The sequence below is a fragment of the Puma concolor genome, chromosome D4, assembly GCF_028749965.1.
Source record: "Puma concolor isolate L17-30 chromosome D4, mPumCon1.1.hap2, whole genome shotgun sequence".
NCBI classification, from domain to species: Eukaryota; Metazoa; Chordata; class Mammalia; order Carnivora; family Felidae; genus Puma; species Puma concolor.
Genome location: NC_141679.1, coordinates 93778819 through 93806335, shown reverse-complemented (window position 1 = coordinate 93806335; position 27517 = coordinate 93778819). Strand labels below are relative to the sequence as shown.

Sequence of the window (27517 nt, the reverse complement as noted above, 5' to 3'; positions counted from 1 at the left end):
GCTCACCCAGGTCATCCACGGCGTTGACGTCGGCATGCGAGTTGACGAGATCTTCCAGCATGCCCTCCACCGCCAGGCGGGCGGCCAGGATCAGCGGCGTCGTGCCATCGTGCATGCGCGCGTCCAGGTCCGTGGCTCGGTTCCGGATCAGGATCTACGCAACAGAAGAGGGGGCAGGCTTGGCAAACGGGCATCGAGGGCCGCCGGCGACAAAGCCCCCTCTTGGACCAGCCCGGACGGGGGGGTGGGGGGAGCAGGAAGGGCGGAGCTCCGCCGGCCACCGCTGGAGGAGCCAGGGGCCGACGTGCTCATCTAATCCTGCCACCACCAGCCAGGACCCACAGGGGTGAAGTCCCCGCCCAGCCACAGCGGGCAGAACCACGTCTGAGTCACGGACTCAGACCGCTGAGACCCGCGGTGTCCCTGCAGACACACAGAAGATGGGCAGGCCCTCCCTCACGTGCTGCTGTGCCCGGGGCCACAGGCGAGGACAGTCCCTGCCCACCGGTGGGTGAAAAGGGCTGGCCTCACGCCCACGAGATGCCCACGGGAATTCACGCGTCTCTATGCCACCAAGGCCGTGGGAGCAAACAGAGCCTGCTCCAGGGGGCTCGCTTCAATGCTCCTCTCCTCTCTGACTAGCCTACATCTGCAGCAAAATAACGTGCTAAAAACTCCCTAAATTACAGCTCTGTGATGACCCCCTTCTCCCCCTCCCCCCCCCCCCCCCCAGTTTATGCCCCATCTTGCCTGTCTGCTGAGGGCACGGCTGCTCAGAGCCCGCGGACGTGCAGCAGGGGACCAGTTGGAGGCTTGCAAAAGGAGCCTGTGTGGGGATGCTCCCCAAAAACCCAGACGTCCAATTCCCCGGACCCACCCTTGCCCCGGGCTCCCAGCAGCAAGCCGCAGCCCCTAAACCCTTCTTTTCACTGCCGCCGCCAGCTACGCCTCCAGCCAAGGCTGATCGGGAGGCGGGAGGCCGTGATGGGCCGCCACAGCGGGACCAGGAGCCTGTCTCGGGTGGGGGTGAGGAAGCTCTGCCGCCTCCTGCTGGCCCGCCTCCCCCGCGAGTGCGCGACTCAGAGCGCCCGTTCAGCACGAGCCCCGCCGAGGTTGCACTTGGTATCGGGGCTCTGGGTCTCCGTGAGCCTGGTCGACAGCCCTGACCGGGAGGGAGGAAGGCAGGCCACGAGCTGGCAGAAGGGCTCGCGTGGCCGCAGCTGCCCACCTGGAAGACGCCCTGCGCGTCGGCAGACACGGCTGCGTGCAGCGGGGTGCGTCCCATGTTGTCCTGGATGTTGGCGTCGGCGCTGGCTTCCAGCAGGCGCTTGGCCGCGTCGGAGCGCGAGTAGCGGGCAGCCAGGTGCAGGGCGGTCTCGCCAGTGCGGTCCGTCTGGTTGTGCAGACTGGCGCCCTGATAGATGAAGTCGGAGATGACGGCGGGCGCGTCCTCCTCCTCCTCGCTGTTGCCCGTCTCCAGGCCCCCTCCACTGCAGGAGGCGATCATGAGGGGCGTGAAGCCGTCTGTGTGAAGGCGGGGACAAGCGCTCCGTCAGGAAGGCTGGCCCCCGGCAGCGGCCCCAGGGCGGTGCTGCCGGTCCCGCGGGGCTGGGCACCCACGGCCATGCCGCCCGGAGCCACCACAATCAACCTGAACTTCCCAAGGGGCAGAGCCAGGTTCAGCCGCCAACTGGCCGGAGGCAATGAGGACCCTGCAGCTTGGCCTCCTGACCCGCCCGGGACCTTCAGCAATAACCCACCCGAGAACAAGCGACGTAAGAGTCGCGTGGTTGGGAAACCCACAGCTTGGGCCCTTCGAGACAAGAAATTAACTTGGCGGGCAGACAGCCACCCCCAGGACAGAGCCACGGCGTCTCCTGGGACGTCTTGTCCCGCTCCAAGGAGAGAGCACACCTTGCCCCCGTGCTCAGCTTCCAGAATACTGACCCCAGGCAGGCGGCTGGACAAGGGGGACCCCTAGAGCCTCTGGGGGGGGCGGGGGAGGGGACGGTGCGGGCGGCCGGCTGTGCACCTACCCGGCCCTCGGACGTTCACATCCATGCTGTCGGCGTCGGCCTCGCCCTGGGGTGGCGTGGGGGCCATGGCGGACACACGCAGGTCGGCAGCGTCCAGGTGCTGCTGGGTCCACTGCCGGTGATCTGCCTGGTCATCCAGGTCGGGGAGAACCACTGGCTCCTCGAACTGAGGAAGGGGTGAGCAGAGGGCCCTGTCACGGCGGGGTTGGGGCCCGGGGCGGGCTGGGGCCGCCCGGGGAGGCCCTGGAGCCCCCCCGACTCACCCGGAACTTCTTGGCCTCCAGATCCTCGTCACCCCACTCGTGCTGGCTGTCGTCCATGAGGGCACCATCCGACGCGTTCTTCAGGGGCCTGGGGGCAAGGGGTCGGGAAAGCGACGCTGAGCGGGGCTCCCCCCGAGGCCACGGCTCGGGCGGCCGCCCGACGCCCTCGGACCGCGCAAAGCGAGGCCCGTGGGCGCGCTGGGGGCGGCTCCCGTCTTCCCCACGCCCCCCACGGGCCGCAGCGGCATCCACTAACTTGAGGCCCACGGAGTCCTCGCCGAGGGGCTCCCGCCGTTTCTTCTTGCTGGCCTCTGACACCTTGAAGCCCTCCGGGAACCAGAGCTGTCCATGCTGCCGCCGACGCTTGCGGGACAGCAGCACCCCGCAGCCCACAAAGAAGAGGAGCACGAAGGCGGCCACGGCCACGTACATGAAGTGCAGCTGCGGGGGCGGGGGCGGCTCCACGGTCTCACCTGCGGGCGCCGGGACATCAGGCGGTGGCTACGCGGCAGGCCGGCAGCCGGGGGGCAGCGGACTGGCTCCACAGCTGGGCGCCTCCTCACCCACCCTCCTCCAACCCGCCCCCCAAAATAAGGTCATTTTCTACGCGATTAATCAGAATTGCAAACTATCGCTAAATTCTCTCCTGCACCAGCCGACTATCTGGAGACGGCTTTTACTTTTTTCTCCTTTAAGGGAGGATTAGCCAACTTCAAATCACTGCACTCGCATGAAGCTGTTAAGACAAAGGATTTAGGAGGATTTTCAAGATACAAACTTCAACACTTCACACGACACCGATCAATTCTTCTCTCTCTCCCTCTTTTTTAAAAAGCTGTAATGATTTTGAAATAATACCCAACAAAGAAAAATCAGGGGGATGAGAGGGGGGAGGAACGGGCTCCTACTTTCCGGCAGATGTGTCTGTCCGTCCCCCTGGGCCAGCCACACCGCCAGCTGTCATTACGGGGAGAGAGGGCGCACCAGGCAGAAAGTCCCAGAAAAAGTGGTTCCCTAGCTCTGGATGGCATCACACACACACACACACACCCACAGGCGGCAAATGGCACAAAGAACAAGAACGTTTTTGGAGGGGGGGACTAGGAGACTTGACCCCTCCCCGGCAGGCTCTTCCTAGAAGCCAGCAAACTGTCCCCAAGGGAGCACGGCTGGGGTGGGCCACTCACTCTGCACGGCCTCGATCTTGTAGGGGATGTTAAGGCTGCCCAGCGAGGCGAGGGCGCCCAGGAAGGCGGCCACGTCCGTGGCGCTCTGGAAGCATTGTGAGGACGACTGGACACACTGCCGGTTGTCAATCTCCAGGTAGACGATGGATCTGGGGGGACACGCAGGTCAGGGGGCTCAGACCGCAGGTGTATGCCCTGCAGCCGCCCAGTTTACCCCTCTGGCTCAGGCGTGGTCCCGAAGGGGGGAGGTGCTCCCAGAATGGGAGGGCGGTCTGGGGTTGCAGGGAGCCAGGTCTGTACAGAATGACCTGGGGGGTGGGGGGTGGGGGCAGTGTGCTCTGTCTCCAGCCCAGCAAGCCCAGCCCACGGCAGGTGCTCCCCAGACACCCCTCAAAGCGCTCTCCCACCTGGCCCTGCAACCCTCCGCTGTCCCCTTGGGAGCCACAAGCACCCTCTCCCCCATCCCAGAAGGACAGAGGCCTCAGGGGTCTGGTTCCCCTCTGGGAGCTGACCCCAGCGCTGGAACACCGGCTGGGGGGGGGGGGGGGGGGGGTCAGCAGCTCCGGCAGGAACGCCGCCTGCGCGGGGCCCTATCAGTCCTGGACTCGCGGGACCCTCGGTCTCCTTCACCCGCAGGCCGGGAGGCGGCACACTCCCCCGCACGCGCGCACTCACCCGCGGATGTCCATGGGGTCCAGCTCCCGGCGCCGGCGGCCGGCCCCGCCGCCCGGGAGCAGGGCGGCCTCCACCCGGTCGAGCAGGGCCCCGGGCGCGGCCCAGCCGTCCACGGCGCGCTTGATGGGGTGTTTGCGCAGCTCCTCCTCGCGGCCGTAGTAGGGGAAGACCATGGCCTGGCCGTGCGCGTCGCGCTTGAAGACCACGTTGGTGTGCAGCAGGCGGCTGAGCTCCCGCAGGAAATGCAGGGAGTTGTTGCGCAGCTGCGCGGGCGGCGTCAGCACCACCAGCACCAGCGCGCCGGCCGCCAGCCGCTCGGGCACGTGCTCCGCGCAGTCCAGCCCGTCCCACTCGCACTCCGCGCTGTTGCAGCCCTGGTCGCAGTGCCCGTCACCGAAGTGGTCCTTGCAGTACTGGTCGTACAGGGGGCTGCAGGCGCAGGGGCGCTCAGGCGGCCGCCGCCGCCGCCGGGCCCCGCCCACGCGCCCCTGGCCGGGCCTCCCGCCCCTTGGCTCCCTGCCTGAGCCCCACCGGCTCCCTACCTGCCCCCCCTCCCCGCCACGTCCCGCCTGAACCCCGCCCCCCACTGCCCCGCCTCCGGCGCCCTGCCTGAGTCCCGCCCACGCCCCAGGCCCCTCCCCCCGGGCGCCCCGCCCCCCACGCTGCCTCACTTGCACTGGCCGTCCGCGCGCTGGCAGTCGAAGCCGTCGAACAGGCAGCCGGCCGAGTTGCACTGGCTGTCGCAGCGGCCGTCGCTGAAGTACTTCCAGCACTGCAGCGACTGCGAGCAGTTCTGCCAGGGGTCGTTGAAGTTGAGGGAGCAGTCGCCGCCGTCCCAGCCGCACGCGTGGTTGTTGCAGCCCAGGCTGCACACCTTGTTGCCCGCCTCCTCGCGGCACTCGGGCAGCTCGCACGCCTCCTCGATCTGCGGCGGGGGGATGTCGACGCCCAGGCCGCCCCCGAAGCTGTAGTCCAGGATGTGGCACAGGAGCCCGTTGAACTTGGCGGGGCACAGGCAGCGGTAGAAGGGGCTCTCGGGCACCGGCTCGCAGCTGCCCTGGTTGTAGCAGGGGTTGCCGCCCACGCAGGGGCTGCCGGCCGGGAACTGGCACTCGGGGCCCGTGAAGGGGCCCAGGCACAGGCAGGTGGGGCTGCGCGGGCCCGAGATGCACGTGCCGCCGTTGAGGCAGCGCAGGCTCCCGCAGGCACGCGCGTCGTTCTCGCACGTGGCGCCCTCGAAGCCCTGCGGGGACAGGCAGCCGCGGGCACGCGTCAGGGGGGCCCCTGCCCGGCCCGGCGATGCCGCTGCCTCTCCGCGCCCCCCTCGCCTGGGAGAGGGCCCACGACGACCCGTCCCGGGAGGGGAGAGGATGCGCGGGGCGCTGAGGAACCCAGCGGGGCTCCGCACCGGCGGGGGTGTGACACTGCATGTCAGAGCCCAAAGCATGCCCGCGCCAGGAGCGACCCTGAAGGTTCAGCTCCGGCTCCTCCCGGTGTTGGCTCCTCCACCGTAACCCCTACCAGGAGAAGTCAAGATGCTAAAACAGGAAGTTGGGTGTGTGCAAAGGGGCGTGGCCAGTCCCTGCACAGTCTTTGTGTAAAGCTGACACTACTCTGAAAACGCTCGCTCTCGGTAAGGAGGGAGGCTAAGCCCGGCTCCAACCAAGCCCCGCCCTCTGGAGCATGGTGTGTGGAGGCATCGAGGGGGTGCCCTCCCGCCACGCTCGGACCAAGGAGCCCCCACGGCTGCACCTACCGCCGGGCACTTGCAGATGAACCCGCGGGCAGTGTTGGAGGCCACGGCGCAAGTGCCCCCGTTCTGGCAGGGCCTGCCCTTACAGCCGTTGATGACCGACTCACAGCGGCGTCCTGGGGACGAGAGCAGGCGTGAGGGGCCTGCCCGGCCCCCGCGGCCTCCGCCCCACCTTGCCGCGGCACCCACCAGTATGGCCCGCACGGCACTCGCAGTAGAAGTCGTTGACGCGCTGCACGCAGTTCTGGGTGCCACGGGCGTCACAGGGGTTGGACAGGCACTCGTTCACGTCTCCCTCACAGCGCTCGCCCACGAAGCCGGGTGGGCAGGTGCAGCTGTAGCCGCCCACCTGGTCCACGCAGGTGCCGTTGTTAAAGCACTTGGGGCCCCGGGAGACGGGGTCGATGAGGGGATTGCAGTCGTCCACGTTGACCTCACAGTGCACACCTACAGAAGTGCGGACGCCGTCGGGGGCCTGAGCGGGCCACGGGCCGGCCCGGCTCCCTCCTCGGGGCGCTCCCCTCGGCAAACGGTCAGGATGGGACCACACAGACGCTCAGGAGAGAGGACGCTGGCGACAGGGCCGCACCCCGGACTCGCGGCCCCGTGCCAGCAGCCCGGCTGGGCCCCCCCCCCGCTCGCTCGGTCAGCCCTGCACCTGCCTTCTGCCCCCACAAGGCAGAGCGGAAGCTTGCGCTGGGCCTAGGGTGCTTCCGGGCAGGGCCCGGCCTGCCCACTTTCCCCTGGGGCCCAGCCCTGGGGCGTGGCTGTTCCTTACCCTGTGTGCCCCGGGGACAGGAACACTTGTAGGTGTTGATGAGGTCGATGCAGGTGCCCCCGTTTTGGCATGGGTGGGACAGACACTCGTTGATCTCCTCAGAGCAGTTCACCCCGTGGTACCCGGCCACGCACTGTGCAGGGAAACAAACGAGGGGTGGGGGCCTGTGGCTTGGTGGGCGGCTGAGATGTGGCCCTCTACCCGCTGTGCAGGCTGATGGGGCCACACCACAGGCCACTCTCTTGATCCGTGAAGGCTTGAGTCCCTCACACCCGGTCGGCCCAGAGGGAGACCCTTGCCCAGCCGACTCTGATAAGCTGAGAGTCACTGCCTGGAGCTCAGGCCAGAGCGTGTCCTGTGGCCATGAGGTGGAGGCCCCGGGGCAGGTGTCAGCTGAGCCCGGAGACAGAGCTCTGGGGGGAGGGGACCCAGACGGAAACCCCATCCCATATTCCCGGGTATTCTTCCCGGCTCTCCCCGCCACGGGACGCCTCCACCAGGCAGTCTTCCCTGATTATCACCGCCCTTCCTTACTGGGACTGCATAGTCGGGTTTAGTCCTCCCCACGGGGCCTGCTCGCGGCCCGGGGCCTGCCACACAATGTCACTCACAGCCGGCACCCCTTGCCCCCCGGGACGGGTCCCCACCTCGCAGGAGTAGCCGCCAGGGTAGTCGGTGCAGGTGGCCCCATTCTGGCAGGGGCTGGGCGAGCACTCGTCCACCTGGTCCTCGCAGTAGCTGCCCGTGTAGCCGGCCTGGCAGCGACAGTGGTGCGTGTTGCCCGCGTCCATGCAGAGCCCCCCGTTCCGGCACAGGTGGGTGACATTGATGTCTGGGGGGCGGGGGAAGCAGAGGGAGGGGGCCTCAGACCTCCTGGCGTCAGGGGGTGGACACCCGGGGGGCGCCGGGCTGGGCCGCCGGGTTACCTCGGCGCCGTGCGGCCACCTCGCAGGACACGTTGGGCACGTCGCAGTAGAGGCCGGTCCAGCCGCTGTGGCACTCGCAGCGGTACAGGGTGTTGGTCTGCCAACACTTGCCGCCGTTCTTACACGGTGAGGAGTCGCACCAGCGCACGAGGTTCTGGGGACAGCGGGGGTCGCCTGTGTTTACGCTCCCTCCCGGGGCTGACCCCGCGAGGCCGTGCGGAACACGCAGAACCTCGCGCCCACGCGGGCTTGTGAGCCCATCCTACAGACACGGGAACTTGAGGCCCCTGGGCCGCCCCCCCCCGCCCCCCCGCCATCGGGAGCGGCCTGGGGCTGGGGCTCTCGTGCTCGGGGCCTCGGCAAATCCCGAACACCAGCAGCCTGTCGTCGAAAGATTCCTCTCTGTAAGCAAGCTACTGTCGGAAGCCTTGTAACACATCTCACGGGAGACTCTTTAACAAAGACGAGGCTTCGGGACTTTTCCGTGTTTTCCGGAAAGACGCTGGCTTTCAGCTATGTTCCTGCCCCGCTTCTTTCTTACTCTTGCTTCGTAAACCCTTGCTCCCGAGCTGAGCGCGGCCCCGTTCCCCACCCGATTCCCTAGGTGGCACGTGGCCTCAGGCCGGCCGGCCGGGTCCCAGGAGCCGTGCGACCAAGGCCACCCCCGCCCTCCCGGCCCGGCTCTCGCCGCACCGGTCCACCAGCGGCGCGGGGAGGCCGACGGGCGGGGCCGGGCAGGGTGGCCGTGACGACGCGCCGTGGGCGCCCCTGCGGCCCGTCGCTCACCTGGCAGTTGAGGCCCGTGTAGCCCTGTGGGCAGGTGCACTTGTAGGTCCCGTAGGTGTCCTGGCAGGTGCCGCCGTGCAGGCAGGGCCGAGAATCACACTCGTTGACGTCGTGCTGGCAGTAGCTGCCCGTGAAGCCAGGCGGACAGAGACAGGTGAAGGAGCTGATGCCGTCCACGCAGGTGCCGCCGTTGAAACAGGAGCTGGAGGCGAGCAAACAGCAGGGGAGAAGGGTGAGGGGGGCGTGCGGCCCTGCCCGAGAAGCTTCCCCTGGACTCAGACTGCGGCGGAAGGGGCCCGACAGCTACAACAGGTGGCGGGCAGCCCGGACGGCCTCAGGGAGGTCGACGGAAGCCCCGGGAGGTCCCAGCACGGGGCCGGGGACCGACCGCAGGCTCTCACGGCACCTTACGCCCGCTTCCTCTGCCTCCTTTACGAGCCACGCCGGGAAGAGCTTTAAACACACGGGTATGTGGTAGTTAACATAAAAATGAGGAAGGAACCAGAATCTGCATGGACAACGTAGAGGAGCGTGTCGGAGGGTGCGAGAACGCTGAGCTTCCCGGCAGCCAAGGGAAAAAGCGAAACAAGACGGGCCACAGAGTTGAGGCTGACAGAAGGGGGCACACCAGTTGTCCAGGAGAAACCCCCCGGGCTCCCGGGTCTCACACTGGTCGGCAGACAAAGGCTCGTTTAGAACACGACGTCTGCCGCGGTGGGTGGGGAGAGCCGGCCAGGTGGACACCCGCTGGGTGCGCCCGGCCGCCAGGTGCCGTGCCCGGCCCCCGCGGCCTGCTGCCCTGTGCGGCGCCCTTGCCTCTCTGTGCAGTCGGGAGTGTTGTTCTCGCAGTGGATGCCGCTGAAGCCCGTGGGGCAGGTGCAGGTGTAGCTGTCCACGCAGTCGGTGCAGTTGGCTCCATGGTGGCAGGGGTTGCTAGCGCACTCGTTGATGTCCTCCTCGCAGAAAGCCCCCCGGAAGCCAGGCAGGCAGTCGCAGAAAGCCGTGTTAACGCCGTCCGTGCAGGAGCCGCCGTTGTGGCACGGGTCTGGGCGGGGGGGGGGGGGGGGGGGAGAGAAGGCAGGCCTGAGGGTGGGCTGCGGCATCCCCCCGAAGCTGGGGGCCCACGGCCCCCCACTCCTAGGCCCCAGGGCAGGGGCAGAATGTGTAAGCTCAACAGTCAGGCTGACGAGGTTGGCGCCATCGTGTCCCCTGCCCGCTTGGTGACACCTGTCTGGGCCTCAGTGTCCTACGACCCAGGGTCTGGGGGGGGGGGGGGGCGGAGAGCCCTGCTCCCTGCTGGGTCATGACAAGGACCAATAAGGCTGCACGATGGGAGGAGCTACCCCAGCCCGCGGGGAGGGGCGGTGGCTCGGGAGGCTTCTGGAACCACCCAGAACCGCCCCTGGTCCACACGAGGCCCACAGCTCTGCCAGCAGCAGCCACTCCCCCCACCCGTGCCCCCCAGCATTTCGTCTAGTTGAGCTCAGTGCCCTGGGCACATCCCCGGGCACTGCGTCGTGGGTCCTCCCTCCTGGTGCCAGCCCGCTCCCTGCCCCACGCCTGCCCAGAAAACCGCAGGGCCACGCGCGTTAACAGGTGGCCGAGCGGGCCCCGCCACTCACTGGGTCGGCAGTCATCCACGTCCGTCTCGCAGTTGTGCCCCGTGTAGCCGGCGCGGCAGCGACAACGGTAGCCGCCGTTGGTGTTCTGGCAGGAGGCGCCGTGGCGACAAGGGTTCTTAACACACTCGTTGATGTCGACCTCGCACGTCTGTCCTGGGGGAGGAGGAGGGGGCCGACAGTTCAGCCCCCGCCCTCCAGGCCTCTCCGGCAGCCTTCTCTGCCCCGGGACCGTCCCCTGGGGACACCCCAGGAAGGAAGGGGGCTCTCTGACTTGCGTTCCCCCAGTTTGGGGCCAAGCAGACAGAAACTGGGGGTGGGAAGGGCCCTGCCAGGCCCATCTCTGCTTCCAGAGCCCCTACAGGTGGCTCTGCAGCCTGCAGAGATGGGGAGCCCCCCAGACCTCCCGCCCCAGGGGAGCGAACCCAGGCAGGGCTGCAGGGCCAGGAGGCCTCACCTTGCCAGCCTGCAGGACAGACGCACGAGAAGCTCTCGAAGTCCTCGGACTCCTGGCACTCGCCACCGTTCCTGCAGGGACCAGGGGCGCACGGGGCCAGCACCACCTCACACGTGGCTCCTGAGGGCAAGGGGGACAGCGTTGAGACCCAGGGGGCCTGGCCCAGAGGACCAATGCCCCATGGCATCTCCCGACAGAGGCCCTGATGGCCCCTGAGCCGCCAGAGTCCTCTGACAGCCCCATGGGGCAAGAAGGGGGGCGGAGGGTGGTGCTGCCCTTGGGACCATGGGCGAGCTCCTGGCGGAGTGAGAACCCAAACCGGGGGGATACTTGGCTCCAAAACTGTCCCCGCAGGACATGGCCTGGGCCTCAACCCCTCGGGAGTGCCTGCTCCCGGCCTCACGCCCTCTCCTGGTCTCCTGGAGGCCTTAGAGCTCCTCCCAAGGGCTCTGGGGCCACAGGCAGCCCGCAGCCGGTCACGGAGGCCACTGAGCAGAGGCCGGACAGCAGGGGAGGAGCCCCGGCCCCGAGCACCCCTCCCCGTCAGGGAGCACCTGTGGTACAGGACCCCGGTGCAGGGAAGGGAGTCTCGCCAGAAGCGGGTCACACTGGGGCGACTTTCCTCCATGGAAACCCAGCGGACAGCCTTCCTGTTTACGGCCGTGGGGGCTGATTCCCGGGGAAGAAAGGAAGCACTATCTTCCCCGTAGCCCATTATCTCCCTGGCCTGCTGGTGCGAGTTTCCAAGGCCTTTCTTTCTATCTGTTTCCACGGTGACCTAGGCAGGCAGGAAATTCGCCAGAGTTTCCGACAATTGTGCAGAGGGAAGCAGGAAGTGGGCAGACGGGAAGCAGGTCAGCACAGGCCGGCTCCTCCCCACCAGGCCCGCCAGCCTCCGATGCTGTGTCTGCAAGGGACTCGTGCGTCCCAGGCAAGGGGCCCCTGGGCGGCTACCGGCCACAAGCTGCCTCACCAATGCAGGAGAGAAAATCCAGGTCCCCAGCTCTGGCCACAGGCTGCCTCGTGTGGTGGGAGCCACCAGCACGGAGACAGGCCCCCTCCTCCCCACCCCCCCCCCCACCCCCCAGCCTGGAGGGACAGGGCTCTCTCGGGACCTCCAGGCTCGTCAGCAGGGAGGCCCGAAGCTGTCCCCAGCGGCAGCGCCCTCGGCCCACTCCCAGTGGGACCCAGGGGCAGTAGTGGTTGTGGACTTTTGTTTTTTAACACTTCGCAAATCTCTTCCACGGAGGGGACCATTTCCTGCGATCCCGTTGGCCGGGCCAACGGCAGACGCTGGGACGCCCAGGGAAACGCCTCCCGCCTCTGCTCGGCGCTAACAGAGGGCTCCTTGTTTCCCCGACACAAAGAGGGCCCGCCGTCAAAGGAATCCCTCAGGCCCGGCCAGCAAGGTGGGGGGGGGGGGGCAGTCCGGCCCCCAGGGGCCCACGCAGTGTGGACGCTGGGCCGTGGAGGCCAGCAGCCCAGGCCTAGCTCGTGGCTCTGCTGTGGAGCACCCCATCTCCTCCCCTCCCAGGCAGGCTGGCCAAACCAAGTACTTGGGACACGCTCGTATTAAGATCGCTGTCCAGTGTCCTATACAGTCGTGTGTGACTTTGGCAACGAAACTTGCGGAATGAGGCCCGGATGCGGCCAGCCCTCAGCCTCCACGTGGCGAGCGGAACTCTGGGTGTACCTACTGAGTCAGGAGGCCCGGCCGGCCCCAGGAAAGCCACCGGGCACGCACTGTGCCACGCAGGCCCGCACCCACGGGCCCTGCCCTCACCTGTGTAGGGCAGGGGGCAGTTGCACGTGTAGCCGGCCACATCATCGATGCACGAGCCCTGGTTCAGGCACGGGTTAGACGCACACTCGTTGATGTTGGTTTGGCAATTGGGTCCTGGAGACAGAGGGCCGGTGGTGAGTGCGCCCATCACCCCAGAGGTTCTGAAGGGGCCCCCTAGGGTGGAGGGAGAGCCCCGCGCCGAGCCTACCCCGGCGGGTCTGCCCTGAGGGCAGCGGGTGCCTGTGGCGGGAGAGAGGAGCGAGGCGCCGCGGTCCCACCGCCCCCCCTAGGGCCCGCTCTGTGCCAGCACCCCTGCCCGGCCCCACTCACCACTGAAGCCCTCGCGGCAGGTGCACACGTAGCCGCTGGTCATGTCTCTACAGGCGCCCCCGTTGGCGCAGGGGTTGGACTCACACTCGTTGGTGTTGATGTCGCAGTGAGCCCCGCTCCACCCGGGGTCACAGTCACACGTGTACCTGCAGGGGTGACCACGGCGCCATTCAAGCGCGCCCAAGCTGCCGTCCCCAGGCCTCATGGCACGCGGGGGGGGGGGGGCACCCCCACCCGAGAGTCCTTTCGCGGGGGGACCCCAGCCCCCACCCCGCCCAAGAGGGCGGCATGGGTGTGGCCGTGCCACATCCGGGCAGTCGTCAGAAGGCCACCTGCCACTCACCCACCACGTGGCCTTGGACACAGAGTACGGGGTCCCCGCCCGCACCAACAGCCCCATCCACGCGGCCAGCGCCGGGTGCGGAGCAGGTGTCAGGAACCAGATGAGCTCTGCCTCCGCTCCACACCCTCGCCCTGCCGACGCCACGCGTGCGGGGGCCACGCCAGCCGGGTGTCCTACAACTCGCTCCTGGGAGGGACGCCCCGGGAGAAGGGCTCGGGCCCACACACAGCACCCACGCCAGACGCCCATCATGGGGGCCGGGCTGTCACCTGTACTTCTGACCGACCAGCCACATACCCGGTTTCCCAAGACCCTCTCCTCGGGACGGAGATTGGCTAGAACGGCTCCCGGAAGTCAGAAAAGGGCTTCGCTCGCTAGGCCGGTGGTTTGCTACACAAGCCCAACCTTAGAACGACCCGCACGGGTTGAGACGCACGGGACAAGGTGTGGGGGAGGCATGGGCTCCTGTGCTCTGGGCGCCACCCTCCCGGCACCTCCAGCTGCCCTCAGCCAGGAGCTCTCTGAACCCCACCGGTTCGCGCTCTTCTGTTACACAGGCACGGCTGGTGAACTCCACCTGCAGCCCCTCTCCTGCTTGGAGGTGGGGGTGGGACTGTGACCACGCTGCTGGCCCCCAGACCCCCATCCTTAGGCGACCTTGGCCACCTCCTCAACACGGACCCAGGTGTGCCCCTTTCACCTCCGCGGGATGGGAGCCGTTTCAGCAGCCAGGACGGAGAACAAGGTAGACCCCGGTGTCACACACATGCGTGCTGGCTGCCGCTGAGCCACAAGCGCGTCCGGGGCCCCGTGACCACACGTGGCCGTGCTGAGCACACACCAGGAGCCGGCGAGGGCCCTGCGAGCCCTTGCCCATGAGGGGCACCCGCTCCCGGCCTGTCTGAGGCTCCGCGCAGGCCTCTCCCTCGCCCGCCAGCCTCCGGGGACAGAGCTCCCGCCCGCACCTACCCGTTGAGGCTGTCCCGGCAGGCCCCGTGGATGCAGGGGTTGCTGCTGCACTCGTTGACCTCGGACAGGCACGTGGGGCCGTGGTAGCCCTCGGGGCAGCGGCAGGTGAAGCTGTTGGTGCCGTCCTCGCAGGTGCCCCCGTGGTGGCAGGGGTTGCCCGCACACTCGTCGATGTTGACGTTGCACATGCTCCCTGGAAGCGGGGAGGGGGGCTCAGATACCCACAGCCGGGCCCCCCCGGAAGAAGGGGCAGGGGGGTCTTCGTGAGCAAGTTCTGGCCCCTCGGAGCCTCAGTTCGCCCCTGTTGAACCAGGGACGACACCCAACCCCTCTCCCCGGGTCCTCCCGAGGCGTAACCTGGGTAAGCGGGGGCTTCGCATGGGAGCACAGCGCCAGCCGGCGGGGCCCAGAGGACAAGGCCGGCGTCAGCCCAACCGCCCAGAGACGCCTTCGGGGAAGACACGGGACGCACGCCCAGAGGAGTCTGCCCTGACCAGGGATGAAGGGCTCGAGGGTGCCCGTCCCCGTCCTGGTCAGAGCCCCAGGCCTCCCGTGGTCTCTGCCCCAATGGGCCGAGGCTGGCAGCCGGAGAGCTGGGCCCTGGGTGGAGGCCTGCCCCGTCCTGCCCACCTGGGGACCCGGCTGAGTCGCTGGCCTCGACCTCGGCCCCTGCAGCAAGGGCTTGAGGGGCCTGGGAGGGGCAGAGCCCCAGCGGTCCCTAGGCCCCAGGCCACTCACCTGTGTAGCCCGGCTCGCACGAGCACTCGTAGCCGCCTATCTTGTCCAGACACGTGCCTGAGTCACAGGGGCTGCTGGCACAGTCATCCAGGTTGGTCTCACAGTTGGGTCCTGGCGGTGGGCAGCGCCGGAGGTCAGCTCCTGGGCCCCCCCACCATCCCCCCAACACACACCCCCCCGCCCCCCCCCAGGCACCTGTGGTCCCCTTGAGGCAGAGGCACAGGTAGGCGTTGTCGCGGTCCTGGCAGGTGCCGCCGTGGCGGCAGGGCTGGCTGTGACACTCGTTGACGTTGGTCTCGCAGTGGTGGCCCGTGTAGCCCGGCCGGCACAGGCAGGTGAAGGTGGCAACGCCGTCTTTGCACGACCCGTAGTGGCAAGGATCGGGGTCACACTCGTCAATGTCCACCTCGCAGTGCGGCCCCGTGTAGCCTGCCGGGCAAGGCCAAGGGCACTCAGGGCGCCTGCTCCCGGAAAGGACCCAACCACGCCCGGGCTCTCCCGGAGCAGAGGGGGGAGCGTGCTGTTCATCACGGGACTCCCCGCCCCTTCCCCAGACCCGGGAGCCTGCCCACCCTCTGTCCACCGGCCCCGCACCTTCCGTGCACACGCAGGTGTAGGTGTTGGGCCCGTCCAGGCACTTGGCGCCGTTCCTGCAAGGCGTGCTTGCACACTCGTCCACGTCATACTGACACAGGTGCCCGGTGAAGCCTGCGGCGAGGACAGGGAGGCAGTCGGACGCAATGGGTGCCGGGGGCCCCGTGGCCGAGCCCCCGCCGGGCCACAGCAGGGAGTCCCTCTCCAGGCCACGCTCCGGCCAGGGCTCAGTAGCCCTCCTGACCTCTCCTCTTGCCCCCTCTCAGCTCCTGCCCGTGCCCCTGCAGGAGGGGCTTTTCTCATACAGACTCCGGCTACTATGGTCCCAGCCATCCCGCGGTGAACGAGGTCCCCCACTCAGCGTCTGGGACGGCTGACTGACACCTTGCAGGCCCACGGCTCTGACCTGCCAGGCCTCCCGAGTGTCGGCGTCCTGCACCTACAGACCCTCCGGCCGCCGGCTCCTGGAGCCCTCCTGTTGTGTCTACTGCAGGCCAGCAGAGGTGGGGAGGGCGGGGCAGGCCGACTCCCTCCCAGCTGCGAGCCCTCAGAGAGCCGGGCTGGCATCTCTTCGCCACCTAAGCTCCCCGGGGACCTGGGGACTATAATCCCGCTCCCGGGGAGCCCCAGCGGCAGGGAGGATTTCTGGGTCCCGGGCTCCCCCTAAGCCCAGCCTGACCTGGCCTGGCCTGACCACTCCCGAGGTGAAGTCCTTGCAGGCCAGTCCCTGGGGGACCCGCCCGGTGCCCCTCAGGACAGGACAAGGGGCTCCCGTAGGACCAGGCCCACACCTGAGCTAGGCCTCCTAGTGGGTCGTCGGAGCTCCCGGCCCGCCTCCCCCAGAGGGAGGGTGGGGGCTGGGCAGCAGCCCTGCTGGGGACGGGCCTCACCTGTGGGGCACTCGCACAGAAACTCGTTGATTTTGTCCAGGCAGCGGCCGTTCTGCAGGCAGGGGCTGCTGGCGCACTCGTCCGTGTTGACCTCACAGTGCACGCCCTCGTAGCCTGGGGCGGGGGGCGGGGAGGGGGCACAGGGGTCCGTGAATAGCCGCGGCCAACCCCCACCGCAGCTCAGGGCAGAGAGACTGACGCCCACGCCAGCTGCCGGCAGAGGCGACTGGCCGGCACCCTCCGTACCTGTTCTCCTGCGGCTCACCTGGCCCCCCGGGCCCCCCGCCCCCCAAGCCCTGGCGCTGCCCTCTGGGCTGGTGCCCCGCGGGCTGGCCCGGGCGAGCGCGGAGGCCGGGGGCACAGAGCGGTCGCCAGGGGCGCCGCAGCGGGGTCACCCCGACAGGCAGGAGGCTGGCTCCACGTACCCGGCATGCAGATGCACTGGAACTCCCCGATCTGGTCCAGACAGGTGGCGTCATTCTGACACGGGTTCGAGATGCACTCGTTGACGTCAATCTCGCAGCGCGGGCCCGTGTAGCCCTGCAGACACTGGCACTCGAAGGAGCCCAGCGTGTTGATGCACTTGCCCGCGTGCTCACAGGGGTTGGCGCCTGGTAGGGGCCGGGGTGGGGCAGCACCGGTGAGAGCCTGCTTCAGGCACCCCGGCCACCGGACCATTCTGGGGCATGCCCGCCTCCCCCATCAGACTGGCAGTCCTCTCTGTTGGAGGCGGGTGTGTGTGTGTGTGTGTGTGTGTGTGTGTGTGTGTGTGTGTCACGCCTCCCCCGTCAGACCAGGAACCCTCTGAGGGCAGAGTCGATGTCCCAGACTCCCCAGTCCCCCTCCCCCCGCCGCACGACTTGCCCGGCGCACCCAGCGAGCACTCGTCCACGTCCTGGCTGCAGGCCGGGCCCGTGTACCCGGAGGGGCAGGTGCAGATGGCCTTGCCGTTGACGGGGTTGGTGTCGCAGTTGGAGCCCTCGTTGCAAGGGTTGCTGATGCAGGCGTCGTTGAGATGGCAAAGCAGACCTGGGCGGGGCGGCCGCGGTCAGCGGGGCACTGCCTCTCCTGGCCTGGGTCTGCCGCCCGGCTCCACAGGGACGGGCCTCCCACGGCCATGCTGCCCGGCGGCCCTGTCGGGCCCACGACCCTCAGGCTACCCTGGGGGGCTCGTCACCAGCAGGCCTGCCCCGGGCACCCCCGGCCTCCTTCCCTCCAGAAAGGCCCCTTCGGCAAAAGCCATCAGCCGTGCGCCTGAGCGAGGCTGCACACGCCAGGCAGGGCCGGGGAGCCCAGGGAGGTGGTGCCACGTCCCCCGTGCCCACCCCCTACCCCCCAGACCCGCCTCGGGGGCAGCCCCGCCCCCCGTGGCCGGGGCGCTCACCGGTGCGGCCATGAGGACACTCGCAGTAGAAGGAGGCCACTCGGTCGTGGCAGGTGGCCCCGTGGAAGCAGGCGGCGCTGGCACAGTCATCGATGTTCTCGCTGCAGTCTTCCCCCGTCCAGCCGTTGACGCACACGCAGTTGTAGCCGCCGTGGGTGTTGTGGCAGGTCCCGCCGTTCTGGCAGGCGTTGGGCATCAGCTGGCACTCGTCTACGTCCTCGGTGCAGTACTGGCCTGCGGGGGCCCAGCCTGTCACGCCTCGACCGCCGGGCCCGGGGGCCATCGCCCCCGGGAAGCCTTCCCAGGCAGACTCCTCCACCCACTGCAGCCTGGACCGCTGTATCCCCACCGCCCCCGGCCCCCCGGCCCGGCCGGGCCGTGGCCCCGTCGCTCTGCTGCGGGCACCGGTGCTCCGGGGGGGCCCACACTTGTCTGCCATCCCCAGCTTGGCCGAAGCCCAGGGGACCCGACTGTGGCGCGGCCCTGCCTGGGGGGCCGCACGCGACCCGCACAGAGGAGCTGATGGTAGGGCGGGGGCCTCGGCCCCCCGGTCGCGGGCAGGGGCTGCCCCGGGTCACGCCGCCCTTCCCGGACCGCGCTCCCCGTGCGGGCACTGTGTCGGGCGGGGGGCGCTCCCCTGCGTGTGCACCTGTCCACTCGGGCGGGCAGCGGCAGTTGTAAGTGTTCACGCCGTCCACGCAGGTGCCTCCGTTCTTGCAGCTGTTTCCGGGACAGTCGTCGATATTCTCCTCGCAGTTCTGGCCGGTGAAGCCTGCGGCAGGGGGGAGCCAGGAGCCCGGTCAGGCCCTGCCCATCTGTGCTCGCCCCAGCATCTTCCTGGCTGGACCCACGACACCCTGCTCTGGACCAGCTGCCGCCCCCCACTCAGGGCCTGCCCCGGGACGCCCACCACCTTGGGGCCCTCGGGGTCCAAGCCCCATCCCCTGGTCCCCCTGTTCCCCGTGTGACCAGGCCCCACACTCCAGGGCCCACGTGTGACACGTTCCTCTCTGAGGAATCATTGTGCAAAGGGCCCGCTGAACAGACGGGGACTTGGGAACACGGGATCCTGGACGTGGCGTCGTAAAAATCCCGTGTAGCAGAGTTAACCACGGGCGGCTTGTAAGCGGGTGCTGCCTGCAGGTGAGGCGCTGTGCTGGGACCGGGGAGGGCTCCAGGCAGAAGCCCAGAGGAGGCAGGGTGGACACGCGGCCCTCAGTTTCCCCGGAACAGAGGTGTGATGCCCGCTCCCCCCTCCCCACCAAGCCGGGCCAACCTCTGTCAACGTCGCCTCCACACCAGTCACCTATTAACCCGCTCAACTCCCGCCGGTTCAATCATCAACCCACAAAGGTGCGCCTGGCAAGAGCCCAAACCTACAGCCAGTTACTAATTAATGCCCCTCCCGGGGCGCCTTTGAACCTGTCTCCTGCCCGAGGAGAGCCGATCCCCTCCCTCGGGCCGCCCACCCCACCGGTGCCCTGGGGGGTAAAGCAGGTGGTCTAGAAGAGCTGAAGTGGACAGTGTTTTAGAGGGAGTGCCCCAAATCAGAGCCCGGAGCCCGAGTTCTGGCTCCCACGTATGTTGTAGGGGCCTGAGCACGCCTCCTCGCCCCCCACCCCAATACCTCTGAGGGTCTCCTACAGGGCCGTGTGGCACACAAGCCTGGCGAGCCCTCACCGGGAGAATCTCGCCCCGCTGGCCCCAGCGGGAGCCAGCACCAGCTCCATGAACAGGGTGTCCCCTGGCGGGTCGCCCCACAGCCCACGTCCTCCAGCCCTCACTGTGGCCCCTGGAGGGCAGGCTTCTCTTGAGACACATGGCTGGATGTGAGGTCCCAGGCCCGAGGTCACCAGGCCAGCAAAAAGGCATCTGAACCCAGAACCCAGGGGCGGGCCTGGCGAGTGGGCTTATCTCTTGGCCCCCAGGGACAGCTGACCAGCCAGCAGCCCTGGGGTGGTCAGGGGGCAAGGGGAACACCCAGCGACACTCGGGAAACGCACACAAAGCTGGCTGGTGCGGTGACGAGGCCCCGGGCTTGGTGGCGGACAGGCAGGCAGAACGCTTCCCCTTTGCAGGGGCCGCTGGGTCAATCCTCCCGTCGCGCCCAGGACCCAAACCCCACCGACCCAGGAGGTTTTTAAGCCTCTCGCCAACGTTCTTATTTTTAGATCACCAGCCGCAAAACTGACTCAAAAGCTACAGCGGGAAGACCAGCCCCTACAGCAGGGACAGTGGAGCTGCTGGGGGACCAGCAGGGGCAGATGTCCCACACCAGCCCCCACAGCCAGGCCACCGGAGTAGGGGGGCAGTGACGTGAGTTCCGACCACGTGGAAACAAGAGACCCGGGGAGGCACAAACAAGGATGTCCCTGCAGCCGCGCCTCGTTCCCTAACTTGCACATGGCTCTGGGGAATTCAAGGTGAGGGGCTCAGAGCAGGGCGAAGAGTCAGGGGCCACGAGGGCAGCGGCACCCGCAGGGCAGAGGGAGCACTGGGGAGGACACGCCCGGCCAGCCAGGCTCAGCCAGGAGCCCGCCCCGGGGGCTGCAGGGACCCCGGGTCCCTGGCACGGGGGACAAGTGCTGGGCGGCTGCAGCGGACGCCACCCCCAGGCAGAAGTGAGAAGGTGGGAGAGCAGGGAGATGCCCGGACCCTGTGCCAGGCTCCCCTGACTGGTACCCCCTTTCCAGACCCGCCCGCCGTCCTGTGTGTGCGCTGGGACACCGTCCCCCGAGCCCCGGCCCGGCCCGCACCCCCGGGGCCTCCCCGGGGCGAGTACCTGGCAGGCAGGCGCACTCGTGGGTGGCGTCCCCCGTGGGGCGGCAGGTGCCCCCGTTCTGGCAGGGCGAGGGGCTGCAGGGCACGTAGGGCAGCTCGCAGTGGGGGCCGGTGTGGGTGGCGCGGCAGGTGCAGCGGTAGGAGCCGACCTCGTTGTGACAGGTGCCTCCGTTGCGACAGAGCCCGGGGCTCTGGCTGCACTCGTTGACGTCCTGCCTGCAGGTGGGGCCGTGGAAGCCGGGCGGGCAGCGGCAGATGTACGAGGCCTCGAAGGGCAGGCACCGGCCGCCGTTGGCACATGGGTTGGAGGCGCACGGGTCGGCCTGCTGGCACGTCTTCCCTGGGGGGCGGGGGGGGGGGGAGGGGTCACGCCGGTGTCCAGGGACAACTTCCAGGCCACCGTGGAGGTGCCAGCCTGGCGCAAACCTGTCAGCACGGTCTCTTTAATTGCCGGGACCCCACGACAGGACACGGCCATCTTCCTGGAGACGGGGACCGAGGTTCCCGGGACACACGGCCAGCGGGGGCAGGGGGCCCCCGAGACCGGACCCAGACCGTCCCCTCCAGAGTTCGTGTTCTCCGGAGAGCTCGCCGTCGGGGCTCCTGATGCAGGGCCAGCGGGCCCTGGGGACCTCACTAGACGGAGGGCCCCCTCCTCGCAGAGGCAGGGAGCCCCGGGGTTCCCGGAGCGGATGTCGGGGCTGGAGAGGGGCCCGGGGACTCGAGGGCGGGGGTCACAGACTGCAGAAAGCCCTGGCCTTCTCCCAGCACGTCACGGTACACGGGCAGTGGGGGGAGGGCCAGGGCCGGGGGGGGGGGCGGCGCGGCCCTCACCTGACCAGCCCGGGGGGCAGCGGCACTTGTACTCGGTCAGCGTGAGCAGGTCACAGGTGCCGCCGTTGCGGCAGGGCTTGGCGAGGCAGGCGTTGTCCCGGGGCGTCAGGCAGAGGGGCCCGGAGAAGCCCAGGCGGCAGGAGCAGGCGTAGTCCACCGTGCCGCCGTGGTCCACCGCGTGGCACGTCCCCGCGTTCTTGCAGGGGGCGCTGAGGCAGGGGTTGGGCGCCTGGCATCGCCGGCCCGCGAAGGCGCCGCTACAGCTGCAGCAGACAGGCCGGAGCGGTTACTCCCACTGGCTCCCCGCACCGTCCCCGGGGAGCGCCAGCCGCTGTCGGGCCCTGCCGCGGGCGGCACGTCCCGGGACCAGACAGCGCTGGGGCCCGCACGACCTCACGCGTGGGCCAAGCGCCGTGGCGCCGTGCGCCTTCAAGCGGCGAACCGTACGTTAAGTGAATTTCACCTCGTGTTAACTGGGGCAACGGGCTGGAGGCCCGCGAGGCCGGACCTGATCGCAAAACCCTCGTGAGCGTCTGCGTGGCCACAGAGAAGGGGACACACGGGCCCACAGCCGCTCCCGGGGAGGGGGTGCCCCGAGACCCTTTGGTGTGGGGGGCTGGTCTCCTCTTCCTACCTCAAGCTGTTCTGTAACCAACGTGCCTTATTTGGGTAAAAAAACAGTCCCCAGCTTCACTTTTTTTCTTTTTTTTTTTTTTTTTAATTTTAAATGTTTGTTTATTTTTGAGAGAGAGAGAGAGAGAGAGAGAGAGAGAGAGAGAGAGAGAGAGACACAGAGTCGGAAGCAGGCTCCAGGCCCTGAGCTGTCAGCACGGAGCCCGACGCAGGGCTCGAACCCACGAACCGTGAGATCGTGACCTGAGCCCAAGTCGGACGGGTAACTGACTGGGTCACCCAGGCGCCCCCCAGCTTCTCTTCTTTCAATACCCACGTGATCAACAGACATAAGGCTGTAGACACAGCAGAGTGGCTCCCGCCGGGGTCTCACCTGCCGGGAGCACCACAGCTGGCAGCCCATCCCCCACCCACGCTTAGCGCCCAGACACGGTCTCCCCCTTTGGCATCAAGTCTGCACGATGTCCAGGCAACATCAGCTGGGAGCAGACAAACCCATTTCCCAGCAGGAGAAATCAAGGTGCGCCAGGAGGAGCATCCTTCCTGAGCTCTTGGCGAGCCGGCCGGGCTGGGGAGCGGGGGGTGCAGGGGGAGCATGGGGGTGAAGGCCACCATGTCTGCTGGGTCTATGCTGTGCCTCTCAGCACACTGCTCAGTCTCCAACAGGAGCAGATGAACGGGGGGGAGGGGGGGTTCACACGGCTTCTTTGCAGGGACAGGGCTCAGCACATGTCACCCCACCACAGGGCCTCCCTTGGCCACCTGTTGGTCCGGCTTCTGGAGCCTGGGCCACAAATTGCCCACCGAGGTCACCTTGTGGCCTTGTACTCGAGGGAAAAGCTCAGGAAAGGCTCTGGGACCAGCCAGGCATTGTTCTTCCCAGGGGCAAAGCCTCTGAGGCATAACGTGCCCCCGGCCCGCCCCCGGGCCGCCATGGCCTGGGAAGGCAGCCGGGACGCTGCACCCACAGTCCTGGGCCCTGGGTGGGCGGGGCCTCCTCCCCCTGGCAGAGGTGGGGGCTGGCGGGGAACCTCGGGTCCCTGGGTGAAGAGGGGGCTCTCCCAAACATGAAAACACCCCCGCTTTCAGAGCCCACCCGTCACACGGGGACCTCCACCCTCAGCAGAGGGCAGCCTGTTCGTCCTCACTGCCTTCCCCCCGCCCTGCCTGACCCAGGAGCTGGAATCAAGCCTGCATGGGTCGGGTGGCCGTCGGAGGGGCTGGGGACTCTGCATGCCTGGGAGGCATCTGTCTCCCTGAGGGCTTTTCTCTGCGGCTACGGCTTGGGTGCGGCGGACAAGGACAACACGAAATGGCCACTGGGGCTCACCATCTGTTGTCAGAAGCCAAAAGTCCCAAACCAACTGGCTTAAAGAAAACAAGTCGCCTCCGGGGCCCCAGGGAGGGAACTCAGGCGGAGTGAGGCTCCTGCCCAGCCTGGTCAGAAGGGCGCAGTGGGGCCGGCCGGCTCCTGTGAGAAGGACAGACCCCAGGAGCAGGTCCCCTCACCCCGGCACGGCCACACTCCAGGAGGCTGGGGAAGGGGGTGCTCGGATCCAGTTACAGACCGCCTGGTCCCGGCCCGAGTGGCACTGTGGGCTCGGAGTGCAGCGATGGGGGATGGGGGGGGCAAGGCAGCGCCTCCCCCAACCTATCAATGCCCTCCATTGTCAGGCGGGAGCTGGCCACCGCTCACCGCTTGGAGAAAAGGCTCTTTTTTCTTTCCCAGCCACTGACGGAGCGGGCGGGTGGTGGGTACTGGAGAGAGGGCGCTTGGTCATCAGAGCAGGGTGGGAGCCCGCCTCATCCACACCACCCTCTTCCTCTCTGAGCCCTGCTGGCTTGAGGGGAGGGAGGCCTTCGTGGTCCCAGAGGGTGTCCCTGGGGCTCCCCTGCCACCAGACCAATCCCTAACTCGTCAGGACGCTGGGCGTCCCCAGAGGCACCAGAAGGCTCTGCCCGGACGCACACCCCAGACCCTCCAGCCACGGGACAATATCCCTGTGAACAGGCCCCTGCTCTCCAGCCCCCCGCCCCCACCCCCCTGAGTGCGGACCCCCGTGGGAAGACTGCGGGAGAGCCCACCTGGACGGGTCACATCCTAGCCAACGAGGCTGGGTTACGCCGGGCCAGCAAGGGAAAACATGCCAATAAATCAGGCGTCGGTAGTGCGGACAAAGGCTGGCCGGGGAGCAGGTGCGCCTGTGGCCGGGGACGCGGGCGGCAGCTGCTCCCAGCCGGGGCGCGGCGGGCCGCCAACCAGGGCGGGCGGGGCAGGAGCCAAGGAGGCTCCTCCGCGGGGGAAGGCGGCAGCTGACAGGGCCCATTGTCTCCCCTGCTCCTGCCCAGGCCAGGCGGACACCGCCGCGAAGGCACGCCGCCCAGCCCCACGGCTGCCGTGCACCGTCAGCGCCCCAGCTACAGGAGGGGCGGCCCCTGGAGACGGAACAGTAGAGGCAGGTGTTTTGTGTGGTGTGTGGGGTCCGAGGTACGACCGGGGCTGGGCCGGGAGCCTGAGCCAAGAGGAAGCACCAAGCCCGGCACAGCGTCTGGGCCTCGAGGCGAGCGCGGACGTCTGGGCCAGTCCCGAGGCCACCCTCCCCGCCACCCCCACTCTGGGGTGCTCCAGCTCCGGGCCGCCCGCGGCCGGGCCGTTGCTTTCTCCTCTGCACCTGCGAGCGCCTCTCCCCCGACCTGGCCATACGCTGGAGCTTTGCGGGGACGCCCCCCCTGGGGCCCCCTCTGCCCACGCCACCCAGACTTCCCTGCGGGGGCAGGAGGGACCATAAGGCCCCTGCTTGGACGTGGCCAGTCTGTCCTCCACGCTGGCCCTGGGGGGGTCAGTGCAGGCCCCTGGCGGGGATGGCACTGGGCTTGACGAGGAAAACCGTACCCCACACCTGCCTCGAAATGGAGAGGCTTCCTACAGCGGGCCCAGCTCAGGGCCTCGAGTGACCTAAGCAAGCCCTCCTGTCGGCCCCGCGCCCCTCCTGGAGGAGGCCACCCGGTGTCTGCTCCTCCCCCTGCCTGTGGTCCTGTCCTGTCCTGGAACCCCCAGGCAGCCCAAGCAGCAGGTGAGTGACAGGTGGGGCCGGCGGGGGGGGGGGGGGGGGGGGTTCCAGGGGAAGGGCTGTGGAGGGACCACCAGGGGGCCGGGCTCCCGGCAGACACCCTGTCCCCGTCCCCCTGCCCCGCGAGGAGCGCCAAATGGCTGCCGGGCCTGTGGTCCCACAGCCGAGGACGAGGACGCTTTGTTCCCCGCCTCAATATTTCCACTGTGCTGGCTCCCGCCCTCCCCGCCCGCCAGCGCCGCTCCATAGAAATGCAAGTCCGGGGAGGCATCCGGAGGCAGACGTTGCCTCGACCTTTCACCCGGGACTAATTCTAAATTGCGCTGTTTTCTTTTCTAAGCTAAGCGGCCATCTGCCACCCCCAGGGGACAGATGACAGCTCCCTCTGCCCCAAACTAGGAAGAGACGGAAGGACTAAGCAGTGAGAAGTGCTGTACTCAGTTCTGCCCTCAAGGAGTTTGTGGTCCGGGGGTGGGGCCCTGCGCGCCCCCCCCCCCCCGCCCCGCCAGCCGGTGGGGGGCAGTGAGGTGGCACCCCTCCTTGTGTGCTCAGGAGGAACCCGAGATTCTCCAGGACAGGTGCCTCCTGGGGGCACAGCTGAAATGCAGTTCGATCAGAGGAACTTCGGGGGGTGGGGGGGGGGGTGCAGGAGGGGCTCCCCGCCCCACTCTGCCTGCCGGGACCTCAGTTTCCCAGGAGTGCAGCGGGGGTGGGGGGGGCAAGGGGACCGCACGTGCCCCTCATCTGGTGCCCTGGCCGTTTGGGCAGAGGGCACTCACTCCAGGCAGCGCTGGGCTTGATGTGTGCATTTCCTACCGCGTTCCTGGGAACAGATTTACCGGCCCAGCTGAGCTGCTGTGTCTGAGGGGATCTGTGGGGACACAGGACTTCCCCTGCACAGAGCTGACCCACCAGGACCTCCAGGCAGCACAGCACCGCCCTGCCCCCGCCACCGGGCAGCCCCGCGTCCTTACAGCAAGAAGCCACCTGGATGCAAGGAGCCATCCCCTCCTTAACCAAGTCCACCTCTGCCGAGCAGAATGCGGGCCTAGGAGCCCCCTCCCCGAATGGCCACTGCTGCCCCTCCTCGAGCTTTCTGCCCGGGAAGCGGAGTCTGGGGCCCTCGGGCTCCTGCTGTACGGGGCAGCCCACGCCACATCACCGGAGTCCCCTGGTGACAAGGGGTGGGCACGGACGGGAGGCTGAAGCGCCTCCCAGAGCCCAGCCCTGATGTGCCAAGCAGAGGCCCGCCAAGGCCGCTGCCTTCCACCCAAACCACAACACTGGGGGCCGCTGCCGCGAAGCCAGGCCCACCCACCCCTGCGCGGCTGGGCCAGGAGTTTCTGAGACCCCCGGCCTGGGAAGAAGAGAACCACCCACGTCCCAGCCCCCCTACCCGGGACCACCCGTGGCCTGGGTGGGGAAAGCTCTGGCCCCTTGCTACAGGGGCAGACTGAGGCCAGGACCTCAGTCCCCTACAGGTGGAGCCATGAGACGGGGGTCAAGTAGCCGGGTCTTTCTCTGGGCAGGGCTTGGGGGCGCTCCTGGGACCTCAGCCCCTCCTTGGGCCAAGGCCAGTCCAAGTCCCGCCCCCTACCCCAGCAGGGAACCCCTGTCTTCCAGGAGGGACTGGCTGCCAGGCGGTGGTGATTTGCTCACTGCCTGTAGGTAGGCGGGAGCTCAGGGGCCTCCCCGGCCTGTGCCCTACCCGGGAGGGGGGTGGAGCTGGGGGCCTTTCCCACTGGGGACAGCGGGAACAGCTCAGCTCTGGGGAAACAAAGCCCCCAGGAGAGGTGAGGCTTGGGGCAAGTGGGCACTGGCCCGCTGCCCTCACCCCCAAAGTCCCCGGCTTCCTTTCAGACCCGCAGAAGCCTTTGTCCGGACACCTGTCCGCGGGGCGGGCTAGGACCCTGCCAGCACCTCCGCTGCACTCAAGCCCCTCCCGCCCCCACCCCCCCAGCCCTGGGCTGTCTCCCGGCTTCTATCCCTTTCTGCTCCAGCTCCCTCCCCCACCTGACCTGCATTCAGGGGGCACAGGGTGAGGGTGGGGCAGGTGCGCAGGGGCGACTACAGCGGGATCGGGCCCCTGGTGGGCTGGGGCTGCTCCCAGGGCCTTGGGGCAGCGAGGGCTCTTCCTGACAGACCCACAGCCCAAAAGAGCAGCCCAGCGGGCTGGGGTGGGGTGGGGGGGTGCAGCCTTCCCCCGAGGGCCCAGGCCTTCCGGCCCCAACAGCTGCTGACAGCGCTCCCGGCTTTGTCTCCAATCTTCTCCCCAGGTTGCATCTCTGGACGGTCTAAAATCTGCTGGGAACAGGAAGCGCAGGAACAGCTCGGGCTTCCTTCCTCGGCTCTGGGGGAAGCCCTTTGTGGGAGGACGAACCACCTGCCCTCCCGGGAAGCCACCTTTCCCACCGCAGGGAAAACAATGCCCCCAAATGGCTCATTGTCCCCATGTCACTCAGAGCCGCCCCACCCTCAACGTGGGAAGCAGGGGCGGCTTCCTGAGCTGGCCCGGCAGCAGGCACCCAGGCCCAGCCATGGTGTGGGGTCGCGCGCTTGCAGGGACAGCAAACACGGGGTCCCCCAGGGTCACGAGAGCGCCAGGGCTGTGAGGCACGTCAGAAAAACCTGCTGCACCCCCCCCCCCCCCAGTCTCCCAGAAGACAGAGCTGCAAACTAGAGACAAG

The 27517-nt window shown here is 68.2% G+C and overlaps 1 protein-coding gene across 2 annotated transcripts in view; it reads right to left on the bottom strand.

Moving 5' to 3' along the window:
- NOTCH1 (notch receptor 1) overlaps positions 1 to 27517 on the bottom strand; it is a 44321-nt gene that overhangs the window by 4542 nt on the left and 12262 nt on the right. Inside the window, exons 1-31 of one of the 2 annotated variants that reach the window (XM_086684485.1) lie at positions 23845 to 26773; positions 21127 to 21389; positions 20294 to 20632; positions 18161 to 18283; positions 17512 to 17745; positions 17001 to 17156; positions 16553 to 16738; positions 16128 to 16241; positions 15238 to 15351; positions 14839 to 15072; positions 14644 to 14754; positions 13906 to 14098; positions 12594 to 12739; positions 12264 to 12377; positions 10481 to 10600; positions 10027 to 10179; positions 9221 to 9449; positions 8405 to 8606; positions 7619 to 7772; positions 7340 to 7524; positions 6693 to 6825; positions 6104 to 6361; positions 5918 to 6030; positions 4833 to 5404; positions 4162 to 4590; positions 3487 to 3635; positions 2556 to 2772; positions 2300 to 2387; positions 2037 to 2202; positions 1229 to 1524; positions 7 to 154 (exon numbers count right to left, since the gene is read on the bottom strand). In XM_086684485.1, the coding sequence (XP_086540611.1) occupies positions 7 to 154; positions 1229 to 1524; positions 2037 to 2202; positions 2300 to 2387; positions 2556 to 2772; positions 3487 to 3635; positions 4162 to 4590; positions 4833 to 5404; positions 5918 to 6030; positions 6104 to 6361; positions 6693 to 6825; positions 7340 to 7524; positions 7619 to 7772; positions 8405 to 8606; positions 9221 to 9449; positions 10027 to 10179; positions 10481 to 10600; positions 12264 to 12377; positions 12594 to 12739; positions 13906 to 14098; positions 14644 to 14754; positions 14839 to 15072; positions 15238 to 15351; positions 16128 to 16241; positions 16553 to 16738; positions 17001 to 17156; positions 17512 to 17745; positions 18161 to 18283; positions 20294 to 20632; positions 21127 to 21389; positions 23845 to 24461 (6556 nt within the window). In that variant the 5' untranslated portion in view covers positions 24462 to 26773. Of the gene's footprint in view, positions 1 to 6; positions 155 to 1228; positions 1525 to 2036; positions 2203 to 2299; positions 2388 to 2555; positions 2773 to 3486; positions 3636 to 4161; positions 4591 to 4832; positions 5405 to 5917; positions 6031 to 6103; positions 6362 to 6692; positions 6826 to 7339; positions 7525 to 7618; positions 7773 to 8404; positions 8607 to 9220; positions 9450 to 10026; positions 10180 to 10480; positions 10601 to 12263; positions 12378 to 12593; positions 12740 to 13905; positions 14099 to 14643; positions 14755 to 14838; positions 15073 to 15237; positions 15352 to 16127; positions 16242 to 16552; positions 16739 to 17000; positions 17157 to 17511; positions 17746 to 18160; positions 18284 to 20293; positions 20633 to 21126; positions 21390 to 23844; positions 26774 to 27517 lie in introns of those variants that run through there. The other variant, XM_086684486.1, reaches the window with a different exon arrangement.